The following is a 17,995-nucleotide window of genomic DNA, read 5'->3' as shown; positions in this document are numbered from 1 at the left end:
TGAGTTTCAAGGGAGGACAGGGATGGCTACAACGTGCTGCAAACTGAGTGAGGGTCCCCACAATCCTCAGCAAAGGTCTGTGGTGTGCAAGTGGGGAGTAGAGGGCCCCCAAGTTCCAAAGGAAGGGAGGTAGTCGGGAGCTAAAGCCCTTGGCTGCTGTGGTAGCAGCTGCAGATGGCAGCTCGTCCACAGTGCACTTCGAATGAGGTCATATGAGCGGGACTCTGGAAATGGCTCCGAAATCGAGAGAAAGGGGTCAGGGTATGTGGGAATCCGGCGGGGGTGGGGGGTGGATGAAGGAAGGTGTCCCTCCTCTCTCCAGTGCAATTTGGTTTGGTGAGTCTCAAAGCTACCAGATGGCACTTCCCAAGTCAGGCCCCCGCAGGAATCAGGGTGGGCTGCCTGCCTCGGCCCCTGCCACAGGGACAAGCCACACCAGTGGCCTCCCTGAGCTCCAATGGCCGGATCTGGGGGGGTCCTGTCTGGGTGCACACCTCCTTGCTGTGGCCAAGTTCCCCCCTTCTCTGAGCACCAGCTTCATCCTCTCGAATGAGGACATCGATTGCTACCTTGGCACGTTACTCTCTTCATCCTCTGAAGGCTCATTAGGCTTATCCTACAATTACTAGCTGGCCCGAAGAGATATCTCCTGAATCCAGATTAAGCTGGAGTCTCCCAGGCTCATCTGGCATGTCTTCCCTGAAGTCTGCCAAAACCCACACCCTTGCATTTCCAGGGACTCCCCTTAGCCAGCTGGGCAGAAAACCCAGCATGCTTCAAACAAGCTGACAGACAAGTGGGAGAGGACTCACGGGCAGACGGCTTCCCTCAGGTCTCGGGTGGAGCTCTGGGACCACAGCAGCAACGGGCCATCCCAGGCCCTGGGCTCAGCAGCGCCCTCATTCTCAGGCCGGCGGCTCTGCCCTGAGGGGAGCAGGAAGGTCACCAACTGCCGCAGGTGGACCTCAAGCCCCTCCCACTGCTGGAGCCTGACCTGCCCCGGCCCCACCCCTTCCCCTACCCCAGCAGGACGAGAGCTCGTCTTCCCCTGGTTTCCAACGGGAGGCCCGGCCCTGGGCCCCGATTGGGCACTGCCCCAGCCCGGAGCCAATCACAGTGGCCAGGGAGGTGGAACGCACCGATTGGCCAGGGCCAGGTCATGTGACCATACTCCCCAGGAAACTCAAATATTACCAAGGTTCCCTAAGAAACCAATGAACAAAATTATCCAGTAAAGGCAAACCGTACTTTTTAATGAGGCCAATGTCACAGAAAAAAAAAAAAAAAATGCTCCACAGTAAACTGCTCAAGGAAGCTACTAAATAAACTTTCAGAAAAGTGTAGTAGGTTTTTTTTTTTTAAATAGGGTGACGGAGAGATATACCTTTCCCATCTATGTGAATTTAGGTTTAAACTAGATTTCCCTTGGCTGTTATAGAAGACAAAAAAACCCACATCACCCTCTTTCACTCCCCCCCACCCCCAAAAAGTGTTTTAATCTATTGAATTTTTGTGTCCTCAGTTGTGTCTGATTCACGGCAACTCACGAACTCTACACAGCCAGGCTCTTCCGTCCATGGAATTCAGGGCAATTTTTTCTGTCCCAGTAAATGCCCACCCTGGGTGATCCAAAGGCAAGGGCTCAGAGGCTCCTGAGAGACTAACTAACTCCTTTCAGCTGAGCACAGAGCTGGCTCCTCACTGGGATGCCTGTGGCCTGGGGCTCCCAGAGGGGAGAGCAGCACTCGCCCCACCGTGTGGTCACTGCTGGAAGTGCAGGCTGCTCCTCACTCCCCCTTGACAGTGTCCCTGAGGGCAGAACAGTGTGAATCGAATCAAGGTGGAAATGCAAACTCCAATGCAACCAACCTTCCCACAAGGTCTCCAAAACCACTCAGGAACAGGGAATTGGAAACTGCAGGGGATGACATGAATGGAGATGGAGACTGGACACCTTACACCGAGTTCACTTCCAGTTATCCCTAGACAAACTTTCCATGAAAACTTGTCACAAATCTAGAAGAACAATGAGCAGAAACCGGACACGTGCTTTGAGTCTTCACACACAAAACTAAAAGGCAGTCCACAAAAAAAACCCAGAGAATACAGTGGACTTTGCAAAATCAAAGATATCTACTGTGGGAAAGACCTCATGACAAAAGCAAAAGACAGGTCATACATCGCGAGACGAATGAGTGGAAACACAAAGCTTATCAAGGATGTGTCTCCAAACAGACAAAGAACGCCAACACAACAAGCCTGTGAAAACTAGGGAAAGGTCTGAAGGGACACCAGACGGAGGAAGACACACACAGAGTATCCCGGATGATGTCCAGCACTGAGGGCCTGAAGAAACAACAGTCTAGTTGCACCCCCTCAGGCCTGTGTGACCGTGGATGAGGCCTCTGTTTCCCGGTGGCTCTGAGACATGGACAGGGAGGAAGGGGAAGAGAAGTCACTTGCATTTCTAATACTCACAGCAAAGTCTTCCAATGAGAAGGGAATTATCACCCCCACTGCCAATGCCATTCACTGAATTGATACCCACGAGTCCATCTACCCCAGAAGGGAAGGATGGACCTGTTCTCACAAAACGGCGAGAGATGGAAGGAGGAAGATCAAGCCCACACCAATCACTGGAAAGAGAAGCTGTGCTCAGGGCTTGAAAGAATTCCTATTGGGAAAATCATGTCACAGCCCCACATGGCAATCCACAGCTTCCATGCTATTCCTCCCAAAATGCCAATGCATTTTCGCACCGAACAAAGAATTGCAAAGGGGGTACGGAAACAGAAAGGAGCCTACATTGTCAATACAATCCGACGAAAAATCCCCGATACGGACATCCAAGGTTGTGTGAAAGGAAATTAGACGACCAAACTAGGATCCTCAGGAGAGTATCGGAGAAGGCAATGGCGACCCACTCCAGTACTCTTGCCTGGAAAATGTCCTGGACGGAGGAGCCTGGTAGGCTGCAGGCCATGGGGTCATGCAGAGTCAGACACGACTGAAGTGACTTAGCCGCAGCAGCAGCAGCAGCAGGACAGTATGCTATTGGGAATACAACAACACACACAGATCCAGATCGATGGAATAAAGTTGAGGGTCCAGAAACAAACCCCAGCATCCATGGTCAACTCATCTCTGACACAGACGGGGAGAATATCCAAATGGGAACAGGAAAGCCTCTTCAATCAATGTCCATGGGAAAACCAGACAGCTACATCTGAAGAACGCTATTGGTTTTGATCTCATACCACCTCAATATCGGGGAAAAACCTCACCCTAAAGACTGATGTCATGAGATAGCTAGAAAGAAGCGTAGGTCAAAGGCTCCTTAACATCAGAGTCTCCTTGCCATTTGCTGGGCGGAGGTCGAAATGGGTCTCTTCAAGTAAGGGAAAGAGGTAAACGAAGTACACCACTGGGTTTCCATCCAATGGAACCTCTTCACAACAGAGAAGCTAAGCATTCACAAATGCAAAAGATAGGAAACGGAACACGAGAGACTCCTTGCAAGTGGTGTATCTGAGAAGGGGTTCATATGGAAAGAGACGAAGAATGCACAGCACTCAGATTCCAAGAAACACCACCACCACCCTTGACCCTTCCCCCATGACCAACTCTGACCTAAAGCCTTTCTCTCCCTCTAACCTATCCCTAAAACATAACCCTCATCTAATCATATACATGTGCATCCCTAGCATCCATCCATCCATCCACACACGAGAGAGAAAGAGGAAGACACAGACGGAATTGAGAAAGGAAAAGAGAGGGACACAGCCAGAGAGAGACACGGAACCAAAGAGAGGAAAGGAGTCGATGGTCCAGACTTTTCCTCAATCTGTCTCGAAGGTAGAAGCAATGACAGCGCCCTTCCACCCCAGAAGGGGGAAAAGGACGGAAGGTTTGGAGAGGAAAAGACAAGAACGCAGGGAGCCAGTAGAAGCTCAGCCACCCGCAGAAGCCGAGCTGGGACACTTCAACAGAATCTCAATGGAAACAGAGGACCAGAAAGTTGGCTACTCTTTTCTATAAGAGAGGGAGACCTTCGAGTCTTCCTTTCGGTCCTCCAACTTGGATGCGGGGTCTCAAAACAGTCAGGAGGGGGAGTGCCTTTTCCTGGGTACCACGGCGCATCCAGGCCTCGTTCTGCCCCATTCTGTGCTGTGCCAGCCCTGGATGGAATCTTTCTTTCTGAAGTCTCAGCGCACGAGCTCCACGTGATATCGGCCCCAGGTGGAAAGGCATGGAGCTGCTCGTAGGCCGACAGGCCTAGGAAGCAGATGGGAGAATGACCCCCACTCTGCAGATGGAGAGACTGGGGAAACCCTGAGGGGCATATGGTTGTCAAGGGCCACACCACTTATGAGAAGAAGGAGCCTGGTCTGAGAGCAGCATGGTCCTCGGAGCTCAGGCCCTGGCTGAACCCAGGCCTCCCCAGGGCTGTGGGCTGGGCCGTGTGGGTGTCACTGTGCCTGCACATGGCCTAAGGGGGGTGATCGAGCAGTCAGAAACCCAGAGATTCCCTTGGGAAGTTTTGGGGAAGGGACCTCAGCACGAACCCCAGGAAATGATGTCACCTGCCGGCAACAGAACCCAACAGAACCCGCAATCCGGGTATCCAGGCCTCCAGAGCGGAGAGGAGCCCCCAGCCAGATCACTTGCTGCCAAGATGTTCTGCTGTTTGCCCCTGCCCAGAGGCCGGGGCCTCAGGAGAGCTCACAGGCAGTGTGCGTGGGCACCCTGTCGACGTTGGCTCAGGACACCCCCGAGAGGCCTCTGGCCCTTTGCCCGGAGAAACAGAAAGGTAACACGGGGAGCCCCAGGCCGGGCCAGGCCACCTCTCCCATGCCACCCGGAAACACCGGGTCCTTTGCCTGTGTGTGGGGATGCGGGTTTCTCGGGCTGTGTCCCCCTCAAGGAAGCCCAGGCGGATGTGGGGTCAGAAGCCTGTGGACAAGTTGTGTCCACACCCCAGGGGAGAGCAGGCTGGGCGGGATGGGGAGAGTGTGGGCAGCGCCGGCCCGCCAGGCTGACCTCACACCCTCAGATGGGTCTCTTTCCTCCCGGGTGGGGATCTGAGCAGACACACGTCTCTGACCCTTCTGGGAAGAGAAGTTCGAGCAGGCAGAAGCAGCGGCTCCACTGGCCAGGCCCAGCTCGGAAAACTCCCAGCATGGCTGGCTGACGGTCACTGTCGTTGCAGAGCTTCCCACGTGATGAGGCCGAGGACGGGGACACCCCATCCAGCTCCCAGAGGGAGGGGTCGGAGCACCACCCACCCGCCCGTGAGGCCCAGTGCAGGCTCCAGGTCAGCGTGCCCACGGAGGCATCAGCCCCACCGGGGGAGACGCGGAGGTGGGGAAGGCCTGCTGCCGAGACACCGCCCAGGATACAGCCGGCGGCCCAGTCTGAGGCTGCCACGGAGCTCAGCACACCCGGCTCCGACCCAGAGTCCAGAGAACCCCGGCCTCTGAGGCACCAGGAGGACCTGGAGCCCAGCACGCCAGAGCACAGAGGTGAGGACGCTGGGGCTGGTGCACGGGAGTGTGTGGGGAGGGGTGCTGAGCTACACAGGGACGAGTCCCCGAAAGCTGCTGCTGGGCCTGCAGCAAGCGCTGGCCTCACACCCCCCGCCCCCCATCTTGCACACTTCAGTCCCAAAAGACATCTGACGCTGGGTATTCTTTGGGAACCTCTTGGAAGGTTTCTGTCCCGGGGTACGCACATGCCAAGGCTGGCCTGTGGGCAAACTTTGCTTCTCCCCCAACTCTAGCACTGGCCTCCAACTGGAACCAGGCTCCACTTCCCAGACCTGTCCCTAAAGAGGTGGTGGCTCCAGGTGCAGGACCCAGGGATCCACCGAGGGCAGATGGAGAACCGAGACTTGCCCTCGCAGAGACACCAGGCCAGCTGGGTACTGGCCAGCACACCGGGCAGATCGGATCTCCGTGCCTGCAGGACCCCCAGCCCCAGGCACCCCCTGGGTGAGATGATGTCCCACTCCCTCAGCGAGAACCTCCACCTCCACGTGCACCTCTACCTGCTCGGGCTTTGGCAAGAGAACCCGAGGCAGAGGAGGAGTCACCGCCTCGGCAGGGAGAGCCTGCCCTGGCTCCCGCGCAACACCCAGATGCCCACGATCACTCACCCAGCCCTGCAGGGAGAAAGAGCCCCCGCTCTGGACAGAGACCCAGAGCCCTTGCCGGAAACACCACGTCCAGGGGAGCGGTCGGCTCTGCAGCCTCCATCCCTGTCTGCTCACCATGGATGCCGGCAACTCGGTCTGCCCCCAGGGGACATGGAGTTCCTTTCCCCTGAACTGCTTTGCATTTGGTTTCTTTCCACCTTTCTGGTGATGTTTTATTTTTTGTATGGTTTCCTGTATTTTTGTTGGTTAAGTTGGGATTAGTAAATTTTTCATCATTGTTGCAATCTGGGATCACTGTTGTGTAACTCTGGTGATACTGTGTTACCATCACCACTTTGTAGTTTCAGACCCGTTCGATCTTTATGCCCCACCCCCCAACAAAGCCTGGATTCAAGGCAAGCACGCCCTGTTCATCCCTCCCCCCGATCCTGAACACAATTTCATCTTTTCTTTCTGCATTCCTTCCTATATTCTTGGTGTCCCCAATCAATGACTCTCAGTGAAATGACTGAAGGAGTGTTTTTCGGACTCTCCACCTACTGTAAGACTCCATTGGAGAGTTCTCATTTTTATGTCATTTGAACTAGCCTTTGATAGCTGAAAGGACGGTGTACGTCCTTTCAAGATACCATGTGCCAAACGAAGCCCTTTTGGCAACTGCCATCATTATCTCCAGGCAGGCATTGCTGTTTGAAGGGTGACATCTCAGCCAGAAGGCAGAGGCTGAGCTCCTCTTGTTGCACCAGCTCCCAAAAGAAGCCAAGAAAGGGAGCTGGAACAACAAACCACCCCCATGCCCAGGAAAGCGTTCTTCATGACAGAAGGCTAGAAAATGACCCAACATCCTTGTGGCCCAGAACCACTCTAGAAAATCACTGTTCCATAAAAAAGAGAAACACATGGGAAGTTCCAAGGAGAGGCAATGCCCATGGCCAGTGTACTTGAGAGACGGCCTGACCGCTCCGGGGAAGACACGCACCGACGGAACCCCTTGGGAAACAGCAGTGATAGTCCTCACCGTCGTAAGGGTTTCCTCTGGGGACAACCTGCCCTGGGCACCACACGAGGGAGCAGACCGGCTTCTCTTCCTCTGCCCCCACACCATTCACTCATGAAGGCAGCTCAGGTGTTCTCATGCCCTGCCTGCCTGCCTGCCTGGCTCATCCGTGAGCTGTGACCACCTCCAGGGTAGGACTCCACCTTTTCCTCTCTGTGTACCGTGAATCTGCACACAGTGGGCTTTCAGAACCTTAGGAGACTTGAGCCATTCCCGCTCGAGCCAGAACCCTCCCCAGGAAGGAAAACAGCTGTGGAGTCATTTTGGCCCCAGCACTGGTTCCGAAAGCCTGGCGGCTCCTACAGCCTCTACGGTGTGAAGAGGGAGGTCCCTTTTGACAGAGCTTTCCGGCTCTCAGATCTAAGCTGTTGTTTCACTGTCAGCTGTGTCTCTTCCGTTGCAGCCAGGTGGGCCACGCTGCTCCAAAGGAGCTCACAAGCTGAGTTTCAAGGGAGGACAGGGATGGCTACAACGTGCTGCAAACTGAGTGAGGGTCCCCACAATCCTCAGCAAAGGTCTGTGGTGTGCAAGTGGGGAGTAGAGGGCCCCCAAGTTCCAAAGGAAGGGAGGTAGTCGGGAGCTAAAGCCCTTGGCTGCTGTGGTAGCAGCTGCAGATGGCAGCTCGTCCACAGTGCACTTCGAATGAGGTCATATGAGCGGGACTCTGGAAATGGCTCCGAAATCGAGAGAAAGGGGTCAGGGTATGTGGGAATCCGGCGGGGGTGGGGGGTGGATGAAGGAAGGTGTCCCTCCTCTCTCCAGTGCAATTTGGTTTGGTGAGTCTCAAAGCTACCAGATGGCACTTCCCAAGTCAGGCCCCCGCAGGAATCAGGGTGGGCTGCCTGCCTCGGCCCCTGCCACAGGGACAAGCCACACCAGTGGCCTCCCTGAGCTCCAATGGCCGGATCTGGGGGGTCCTGTCTGGGTGCACACCTCCTTGCTGTGGCCAAGTTCCCCCCTTCTCTGAGCACCAGCTTCATCCTCTCGAATGAGGACATCGATTGCTACCTTGGCACGTTACTCTCTTCATCCTCTGAAGGCTCATTAGGCTTATCCTACAATTACTAGCTGGCCCGAAGAGATATCTCCTGAATCCAGATTAACCTGGAGTCTCCCAGGCTCATCTGGCATGTCTTCCCTGAAGTCTGCCAAAACCCACACCCTTGCATTTCCAGGGACTCCCCTTAGCCAGCTGGGCAGAAAACCCAGCATGCTTCAAACAAGCTGACAGACAAGTGGGAGAGGACTCACGGGCAGACGGCTTCCCTCAGGTCTCGGGTGGAGCTCTGGGACCACAGCAGCAACGGGCCATCCCAGGCCCTGGGCTCAGCAGCGCCCTCATTCTCAGGCCGGCGGCTCTGCCCTGAGGGGAGCAGGAACGTCACCAACTGCCGCAGGCGGACCTCAAGCCCCTCCCACTGCTGGAGCCTGACCTGCCCCGGCCCCACCCCTTCCCCTACCCCAGCAGGACGAGAGCTCGTCTTCCCCTGGCTTCCAACGGGAGGCCCGGCCCTGGGCCCCGATTGGGCACTGCCCCAGCCCGGAGCCAATCACAGTGGCCAGGGAGGTGGAACGCACCGATTGGCCAGGGCCAGGTCATGTGACCATACTCCCCAGGAAACTCAAATATTACCAAGGTTCTCTAAGAAACCAATGAACAAAATTATCCAGTAAAGGCAAACCGTACTTTTTAGTGAGGCCAATGTCACAGAAAAAAAAAAAAATGCTCCACAGTAAACTGCTCAAGGAAGCTACTAAATAAACTTTCAGAAAAGTTTAGTAGGTTTTTTTTTTTTAAATAGGGTGACGGAGAGATATACCTTTCCCATCTATGTGAATTTAGGTTTAAACTAGATTTCCCTTGGCTGTTATATAAGACAAAAAAACCCACATCACCCTCTTTCACTCCCCCCCACCCCCAAAAAGTGTTTTAATCTATTGAATTTTTGTGTCCTCAGTTGTGTCTGATTCACGGCAACTCACGAACTCTACACAGCCAGGCTCTTCCGTCCATGGAATTCAGGGCAATTTTTTCTGTCCCAGTAAATGCCCACCCTGGGTGATCCAAAGGCAAGGGCTCAGAGGCTCCTGAGAGACTAACTAACTCCTTTCAGCTGAGCACAGAGCTGGCTCCTCACTGGGATGCCTGTGGCCTGGGGCTCCCAGAGGGGAGAGCAGCACTCGCCCCACCGTGTGGTCACTGCTGGAAGTGCAGGCTGCTCCTCACTCCCCCTTGACAGTGTCCCTGAGGGCAGAACAGTGTGAATCGAATCAAGGTGGAAATGCAAACTCCAATGCAACCAACCTTCCCACAAGGTCTCCAAAACCACTCAGGAACAGGGAATTGGAAACTGCAGGGGATGACATGAATGGAGATGGAGACTGGACACCTTACACCGAGTTCACTTCCAGTTATCCCTAGACAAACTTTCCATGAAAACTTGTCACAAATCTAGAAGAACAATGAGCAGAAACCGGACACGTGCTTTGAGTCTTCACACACAAAACTAAAAGGCAGTCCACAAAAAAAACCCAGAGAATACAGTGGACTTTGCAAAATCAAAGATATCTACTGTGGGAAAGACCTCATGACAAAAGCAAAAGACAGGTCATACATCGCGAGACGAATGAGTGGAAACACAAAGCTTATCAAGGATGTGTCTCCAAACAGACAAAGAACGCCAACACAACAAGCCTGTGAAAACTAGGGAAAGGTCTGAAGGGACACCAGACGGAGGAAGACACACACAGAGTATCCCGGATGATGTCCAGCACTGAGGGCCTGAAGAAACAACAGTCTAGTTGCACCCCCTCAGGCCTGTGTGACCGTGGATGAGGCCTCTGTTTCCCGGTGGCTCTGAGACATGGACAGGGAGGAAGGGGAAGAGAAGTCACTTGCATTTCTAATACTCACAGCAAAGTCTTCCAATGAGAAGGGAATTATCACCCCCACTGCCAATGCCATTCACTGAATTGATACCCACGAGTCCATCTACCCCAGAAGGGAAGGATGGACCTGTTCTCACAAAACGGCGAGAGATGGAAGGAGGAAGATCAAGCCCACACCAATCACTGGAAAGAGAAGCTGTGCTCAGGGCTTGAAAGAATTCCTATTGGGAAAATCATGTCACAGCCCCACATGGCAATCCACAGCTTCCATGCTATTCCTCCCAAAATGCCAATGCATTTTCGCACCGAACAAAGAATTGCAAAGGGGGTACGGAAACAGAAAGGAGCCTACATTGTCAATACAATCCGACGAAAAAGCCCCGATACGGACATCCAAGGTTGTGTGAAAGGAAATTAGACGACCAAACTAGGATCCTCAGGAGAGTATCGGAGAAGGCAATGGCGACCCACTCCAGTACTCTTGCCTGGAAAATGTCCTGGACGGAGGAGCCTGGTAGGCTGCAGGCCATGGGGTCATGCAGAGTCAGACACGACTGAAGTGACTTAGCCGCAGCAGCAGCAGCAGCAGGACAGTATGCTATTGGGAATACAACAACACACACAGATCCAGATCGATGGAATAAAGTTGAGGGTCCAGAAACAAACCCCAGCATCCATGGTCAACTCATCTCTGACACAGACGGGGAGAATATCCAAATGGGAACAGGAAAGCCTCTTCAATCAATGTCCATGGGAAAACCAGACAGCTACATCTGAAGAACGCTATTGGTTTTGATCTCATACCACCTCAATATCGGGGAAAAACCTCACCCTAAAGACTGATGTCATGAGATAGCTAGAAAGAAGCGTAGGTCAAAGGCTCCTTAACATCAGAGTCTCCTTGCCATTTGCTGGGCGGAGGTCGAAATGGGTCTCTTCAAGTAAGGGAAAGAGGTAAACGAAGTACACCACTGGGTTTCCATCCAATGGAACCTCTTCACAACAGAGAAGCTAAGCATTCACAAATGCAAAAGATAGGAAACGGAACACGAGAGACTCCTTGCAAGTGGTGTATCTGAGAAGGGGTTCATATGGAAAGAGACGAAGAATGCACAGCACTCAGATTCCAAGAAACACCACCACCACCCTTGACCCTTCCCCCATGACCAACTCTGACCTAAAGCCTTTCTCTCCCTCTAACCTATCCCTAAAACATAACCCTCATCTAATCATATACATGTGCATCCCTAGCATCCATCCATCCATCCACACACGAGAGAGAAAGAGGAAGACACAGACGGAATTGAGAAAGGAAAAGAGAGGGACACAGCCAGAGAGAGACACGGAACCAAAGAGAGGAAAGGAGTCGATGGTCCAGACTTTTCCTCAATCTGTCTCGAAGGTAGAAGCAATGACAGCGCCCTTCCACCCCAGAAGGGGGAAAAGGACGGAAGGTTTGGAGAGGAAAAGACAAGAACGCAGGGAGCCAGTAGAAGCTCAGCCACCCGCAGAAGCCGAGCTGGGACACTTCAACAGAATCTCAATGGAAACAGAGGACCAGAAAGTTGGCTACTCTTTTCTATAAGAGAGGGAGACCTTCGAGTCTTCCTTTCGGTCCTCCAACTTGGATGCGGGGTCTCAAAACAGTCAGGAGGGGGAGTGCCTTTTCCTGGGTACCACGGCGCATCCAGGCCTCGTTCTGCCCCATTCTGTGCTGTGCCAGCCCTGGATGGAATCTTTCTTTCTGAAGTCTCAGCGCACGAGCTCCACGTGATATCGGCCCCAGGTGGAAAGGCATGGAGCTGCTCGTAGGCCGACAGGCCTAGGAAGCAGATGGGAGAATGACCCCCACTCTGCAGATGGAGAGACTGGGGAAACCCTGAGGGGCATATGGTTGTCAAGGGCCACACCACTTATGAGAAGAAGGAGCCTGGTCTGAGAGCAGCATGGTCCTCGGAGCTCAGGCCCTGGCTGAACCCAGGCCTCCCCAGGGCTGTGGGCTGGGCCGTGTGGGTGTCACTGTGCCTGCACATGGCCTAAGGGGGGTGATCGAGCAGTCAGAAACCCAGAGATTCCCTTGGGAAGTTTTGGGGAAGGGACCTCAGCACGAACCCCAGGAAATGATGTCACCTGCCAGCAACAGAACCCAACAGAACCCGCAATCCGGGTATCCAGGCCTCCAGAGCGGAGAGGAGCCCCCAGCCAGATCACTTGCTGCCAAGATGTTCTGCTGTTTGCCCCTGCCCAGAGGCCGGGGCCTCAGGAGAGCTCACAGGCAGTGTGCGTGGGCACCCTGTCGACGTTGGCTCAGGACACCCCCGAGAGGCCTCTGGCCCTTTGCCCGGAGAAACAGAAAGGTAACACGGGGAGCCCCAGGCCGGGCCAGGCCACCTCTCCCATGCCACCCGGAAACACCGGGTCCTTTGCCTGTGTGTGGGGATGCGGGTTTCTCGGGCTGTGTCCCCCTCAAGGAAGCCCAGGCGGATGTGGGGTCAGAAGCCTGCGGACAAGTTGTGTCCACACCCCAGGGGAGAGCAGGCTGGGCGGGATGGGGAGAGTGTGGGCAGCGCCGGCCCGCCAGGCTGACCTCACACCCTCAGATGGGTCTCTTTCCTCCCGGGTGGGGATCTGAGCAGACACACGTCTCTGACCCTTCTGGGAAGAGAAGTTCGAGCAGGCAGAAGCAACGGCTCCACTGGCCAGGCCGAGCTCGGAAAACTCCCAGCATGGCTGGCTGACGGTCACTGTCATTGCAGAGCTTCCCACGTGATGAGGCCGAGGACGGGGACACCCCATCCAGCTCCCAGAGGGAGGGGTCGGAGCACCACCCGCCCGCCCGTGAGGCCCAGTGCAGGCTCCAGGTCAGCGTGCCCACGGAGGCATCAGCCCCACCGGGGGAGACGCGGAGGTGGGGAAGGCCTGCTGCCGAGACACCGCCCAGGATACAGCCGGCGGCCCAGTCTGAGGCTGCCACGGAGCTCAGCACACCCGGCTCCGACCCAGAGTCCAGAGAACCCCGGCCTCTGAGGCACCAGGAGGACCTGGAGCCCAGCACGCCAGAGCACAGAGGTGAGGACGCTGGGGCTGGTGCACGGGAGTGTGTGGGGAGGGGTGCTGAGCTACACAGGGACGAGTCCCCGAAAGCTGCTGCTGGGCCTGCAGCAAGCGCTGGCCTCACACCCCCCGCCCCCCATCTTGCACACTTCAGTCCCAAAAGACATCTGACGCTGGGTATTCTTTGGGAACCTCTTGGAAGGTTTCTGTCCCGGGGTACGCACATGCCAAGGCTGGCCTGTGGGCAAACTTTGCTTCTCCCCCAACTCTAGCACTGGCCTCCAACTGGAACCAGGCTCCACTTCCCAGACCTGTCCCTAAAGAGGTGGTGGCTCCAGGTGCAGGACCCAGGGATCCACCGAGGGCAGATGGAGAACCGAGACTTGCCCTCGCAGAGACACCAGGCCAGCTGGGTACTGGCCAGCACACCGGGCAGATCGGATCTCCGTGCCTGCAGGACCCCCAGCCCCAGGCACCCCCTGGGTGAGATGATGTCCCACCCCCTCAGCGAGAACCTCCACCTCCACGTGCACCTCTACCTGCTCGGGCTTTGGCAAGAGAACCCGAGGCAGAGGAGGAGTCACCGCCTCGGCAGGGAGAGCCTGCCCTGGCTCCCGCGCAACACCCAGATGCCCACGATCACTCACCCAGCCCTGCAGGGAGAAAGAGCCCCCGCTCTGGACAGAGACCCAGAGCCCTTGCCGGAAACACCACGTCCAGGGGAGCGGTCGGCTCTGCAGCCTCCATCCCTGTCTGCTCACCGTGGATGCCGGCAACTCGGTCTGCCCCCAGGGGACATGGAGTTCCTTTCCCCTGAACTGCTTTGCATTTGGTTTCTTTCCACCTTTCTGGTGATGTTTTATTTTTTGTATGGTTTCCTGTATTTTTGTTGGTTAAGTTGGGATTAGTAAATTTTTCATCATTGTTGCAATCTGGGATCACTGTTGTGTAACTCTGGTGATACTGTGTTACCATCACCACTTTGTAGTTTCAGACCCGTTCGATCTTTATGCCCCACCCCCCAACAAAGCCTGGATTCAAGGCAAGCACGCCCTGTTCATCCCTCCCCCCGATCCTGAACACAATTTCATCTTTTCTTTCTGCATTCCTTCCTATATTCTTGGTGTCCCCAATCAATGACTCTCAGTGAAATGACTGAAGGAGTGTTTTTCGGACTCTCCACCTACTGTAAGACTCCATTGGAGAGTTCTCATTTTTATGTCATTTGAACTAGCCTTTGATAGCTGAAAGGACGGTGTACGTCCTTTCAAGATACCATGTGCCAAACGAAGCCCTTTTGGCAACTGCCATCATTATCTCCAGGCAGGCATTGCTGTTTGAAGGGTGACATCTCAGCCAGAAGGCAGAGGCTGAGCTCCTCTTGTTGCACCAGCTCCCAAAAGAAGCCAAGAAAGGGAGCTGGAACAACAAACCACCCCCATGCCCAGGAAAGCGTTCTTCATGACAGAAGGCTAGAAAATGACCCAACATCCTTGTGGCCCAGAACCACTCTAGAAAATCACTGTTCCATAAAAAAGAGAAACACATGGGAAGTTCCAAGGAGAGGCAATGCCCATGGCCAGTGTACTTGAGAGACGGCCTGACCGCTCCGGGGAAGACACGCACCGACGGAACCCCTTGGGAAACAGCAGTGATAGTCCTCACCGTCGTAAGGGTTTCCTCTGGGGACAACCTGCCCTGGGCACCACACGAGGGAGCAGACCGGCTTCTCTTCCTCTGCCCCCACACCATTCACTCATGAAGGCAGCTCAGGTGTTCTCATGCCCTGCCTGCCTGCCTGCCTGGCTCATCCGTGAGCTGTGACCACCTCCAGGGTAGGACTCCACCTTTTCCTCTCTGTGTACCGTGAATCTGCACACAGTGGGCTTTCAGAACCTTAGGAGACTTGAGCCATTCCCGCTCGAGCCAGAACCCTCCCCAGGAAGGAAAACAGCTGTGGAGTCATTTTGGCCCCAGCACTGGTTCCGAAAGCCTGGCGGCTCCTACAGCCTCTACGGTGTGAAGAGGGAGGTCCCTTTTGACAGAGCTTTCCGGCTCTCAGATCTAAGCTGTTGTTTCACTGTCAGCTGTGTCTTCCGTTGCAGCCAGGTGGGCCACGCTGCTCCAAAGGAGCTCACAAGCTGAGTTTCAAGGGAGGACAGGGATGGCTACAACGTGCTGCAAACTGAGTGAGGGTCCCCACAATCCTCAGCAAAGGTCTGTGGTGTGCAAGTGGGGAGTAGAGGGCCCCCAAGTTCCAAAGGAAGGGAGGTAGTCGGGAGCTAAAGCCCTTGGCTGCTGTGGTAGCAGCTGCAGATGGCAGCTCGTCCACAGTGCACTTCGAATGAGGTCATATGAGCGGGACTCTGGAAATGGCTCCGAAATCGAGAGAAAGGGGTCAGGGTATGTGGGAATCCGGCGGGGGTGGGGGGTGGATGAAGGAAGGTGTCCCTCCTCTCTCCAGTGCAATTTGGTTTGGTGAGTCTCAAAGCTACCAGATGGCACTTCCCAAGTCAGGCCCCCGCAGGAATCAGGGTGGGCTGCCTGCCTCGGCCCCTGCCACAGGGACAAGCCACACCAGTGGCCTCCCTGAGCTCCAATGGCCGGATCTGGGGGGTCCTGTCTGGGTGCACACCTCCTTGCTGTGGCCAAGTTCCCCCCTTCTCTGAGCACCAGCTTCATCCTCTCGAATGAGGACATCGATTGCTACCTTGGCACGTTACTCTCTTCATCCTCTGAAGGCTCATTAGGCTTATCCTACAATTACTAGCTGGCCCGAAGAGATATCTCCTGAATCCAGATTAACCTGGAGTCTCCCAGCCTCATCTGGCATGTCTTCCCTGAAGTCTGCCAAAACCCACACCCTTGCATTTCCAGGGACTCCCCTTAGCCAGCTGGGCAGAAAACCCAGCATGCTTCAAACAAGCTGACAGACAAGTGGGAGAGGACTCACGGGCAGACGGCTTCCCTCAGGTCTCGGGTGGAGCTCTGGGACCACAGCAGCAACGGGCCATCCCAGGCCCTGGGCTCAGCAGCGCCCTCATTCTCAGGCCGGCGGCTCTGCCCTGAGGGGAGCAGGAACGTCACCAACTGCCGCAGGCGGACCTCAAGCCCCTCCCACTGCTGGAGCCTGACCTGCCCCGGCCACACCCCTTCCCCTACCCCAGCAGGACGAGAGCTTGTCTTCCCCTGGCTTCCAACGGGAGGCCCGGCCCTGGGCCCCGATTGGGCACTGCCCCAGCCCGGAGCCAATCACAGTGGCCAGGGAGGTGGAACGCACCGATTGGCCAGGGCCAGGTCATGTGACCATACTCCCCAGGAAACTCAAATATTACCAAGGTTCCCTAAGAAACCAATGAACAAAATTATCCAGTAAAGGCAAACCGTACTTTTTAATGAGGCCAATGTCACAGAAAAAAAAAAAAAATGCTCCACAGTAAACTGCTCAAGGAAGCTACTAAATAAACTTTCAGAAAAGTTTAGTAGGTTTTTTTTTTTTTAAATAGGGTGACGGAGAGATATACCTTTCCCATCTATGTGAATTTAGGTTTAAACTAGATTTCCCTTGGCTGTTATATAAGACAAAAAAACCCACATCACCCTCTTTCACTCCCCCCCACCCCCAAAAAGTGTTTTAATCTATTGAATTTTTGTGTCCTCAGTTGTGTCTGATTCACGGCAACTCACGAACTCTACACAGCCAGGCTCTTCCGTCCATGGAATTCAGGGCAATTTTTTCTGTCCCAGTAAATGCCCACCCTGGGTGATCCAAAGGCAAGGGCTCAGAGGCTCCTGAGAGACTAACTAACTCCTTTCAGCTGAGCACAGAGCTGGCTCCTCACTGGGATGCCTGTGGCCTGGGGCTCCCAGAGGGGAGAGCAGCACTCGCCCCACCGTGTGGTCACTGCTGGAAGTGCAGGCTGCTCCTCACTCCCCCTTGACAGTGTCCCTGAGGGCAGAACAGTGTGAATCGAATCAAGGTGGAAATGCAAACTCCAATGCAACCAACCTTCCCACAAGGTCTCCAAAACCACTCAGGAACAGGGAATTGGAAACTGCAGGGGATGACATGAATGGAGATGGAGACTTGACACCTTACACCGAGTTCACTTCCAGTTATCCCTAGACAAACTTTCCATGAAAACTTGTCACAAATCTAGAAGAACAATGAGCAGAAACCGGACACGTGCTTTGAGTCTTCACACACAAAACTAAAAGGCAGTCCACAAAAAAAACCCAGAGAATACAGTGGACTTTGCAAAATCAAAGATATCTACTGTGGGAAAGACCTCATGACAAAAGCAAAAGACAGGTCATACATCGCGAGACGAATGAGTGGAAACACAAAGCTTATCAAGGATGTGTCTCCAAACAGACAAAGAACGCCAACACAACAAGCCTGTGAAAACTAGGGAAAGGTCTGAAGGGACACCAGACGGAGGAAGACACACACAGAGTATCCCGGATGATGTCCAGCACTGAGGGCCTGAAGAAACAACAGTCTAGTTGCACCCCCTCAGGCCTGTGTGACCGTGGATGAGGCCTCTGTTTCCCGGTGGCTCTGAGACATGGACAGGGAGGAAGGGGAAGAGAAGTCACTTGCATTTCTAATACTCACAGCAAAGTCTTCCAATGAGAAGGGAATTATCACCCCCACTGACAATGCCATTCACTGAAGTGATACCCACGAGTCCATCTACCCCAGAAGGGAAGGATGGACCTGTTCTCACAAAACGGCGAGAGATGGAAGGAGGAAGATCAAGCCCACACCAATCACTGGAAAGAGAAGCTGTGCTCAGGGCTTGAAAGAATTCCTATTGGGAAAATCATGTCACAGCCCC

At 54.5% G+C, this 17,995-nt stretch overlaps 1 protein-coding gene and 1 long non-coding RNA gene across 2 annotated transcripts in view; one reads left to right on the top strand and one right to left on the bottom strand.

Annotated features, from left to right (window-relative positions):
• Nucleotides 1–17,995, bottom strand: part of LOC145527777 (uncharacterized) — a 170,297-nt gene that overhangs the window by 108,132 nt on the left and 44,170 nt on the right. The window contains exons 7-9 of the long non-coding RNA XR_014069858.1: nucleotides 16,108–16,219; nucleotides 8,463–8,574; nucleotides 813–924 (exon numbers count right to left, since the gene is read on the bottom strand). This is a non-coding gene — a long non-coding RNA (uncharacterized LOC145527777). The remainder of the gene's footprint in view (nucleotides 1–812; nucleotides 925–8,462; nucleotides 8,575–16,107; nucleotides 16,220–17,995) is intronic.
• On the top strand, nucleotides 12,293–14,085 carry LOC145527775 (uncharacterized). Its single transcript, XM_081545848.1, has 3 exons — nucleotides 12,293–12,457; nucleotides 12,857–13,169; nucleotides 13,427–14,085. Exons 1-3 carry the CDS (start codon nucleotides 12,323–12,325, stop codon nucleotides 13,639–13,641), a joined length of 663 nt encoding a protein of 220 aa, XP_081401974.1. The 5' UTR covers nucleotides 12,293–12,322; the 3' UTR covers nucleotides 13,642–14,085.

This window comes from Giraffa tippelskirchi, chromosome 11, assembly GCF_054371585.1.
Source record: "Giraffa tippelskirchi isolate mGirTip1 chromosome 11, T2T-mGirTip1v1.2.pri, whole genome shotgun sequence".
NCBI lineage: Eukaryota > Metazoa > Chordata > Mammalia > Artiodactyla > Giraffidae > Giraffa > Giraffa tippelskirchi.
This window is presented reverse-complemented; position numbering and strand designations above follow the sequence as displayed.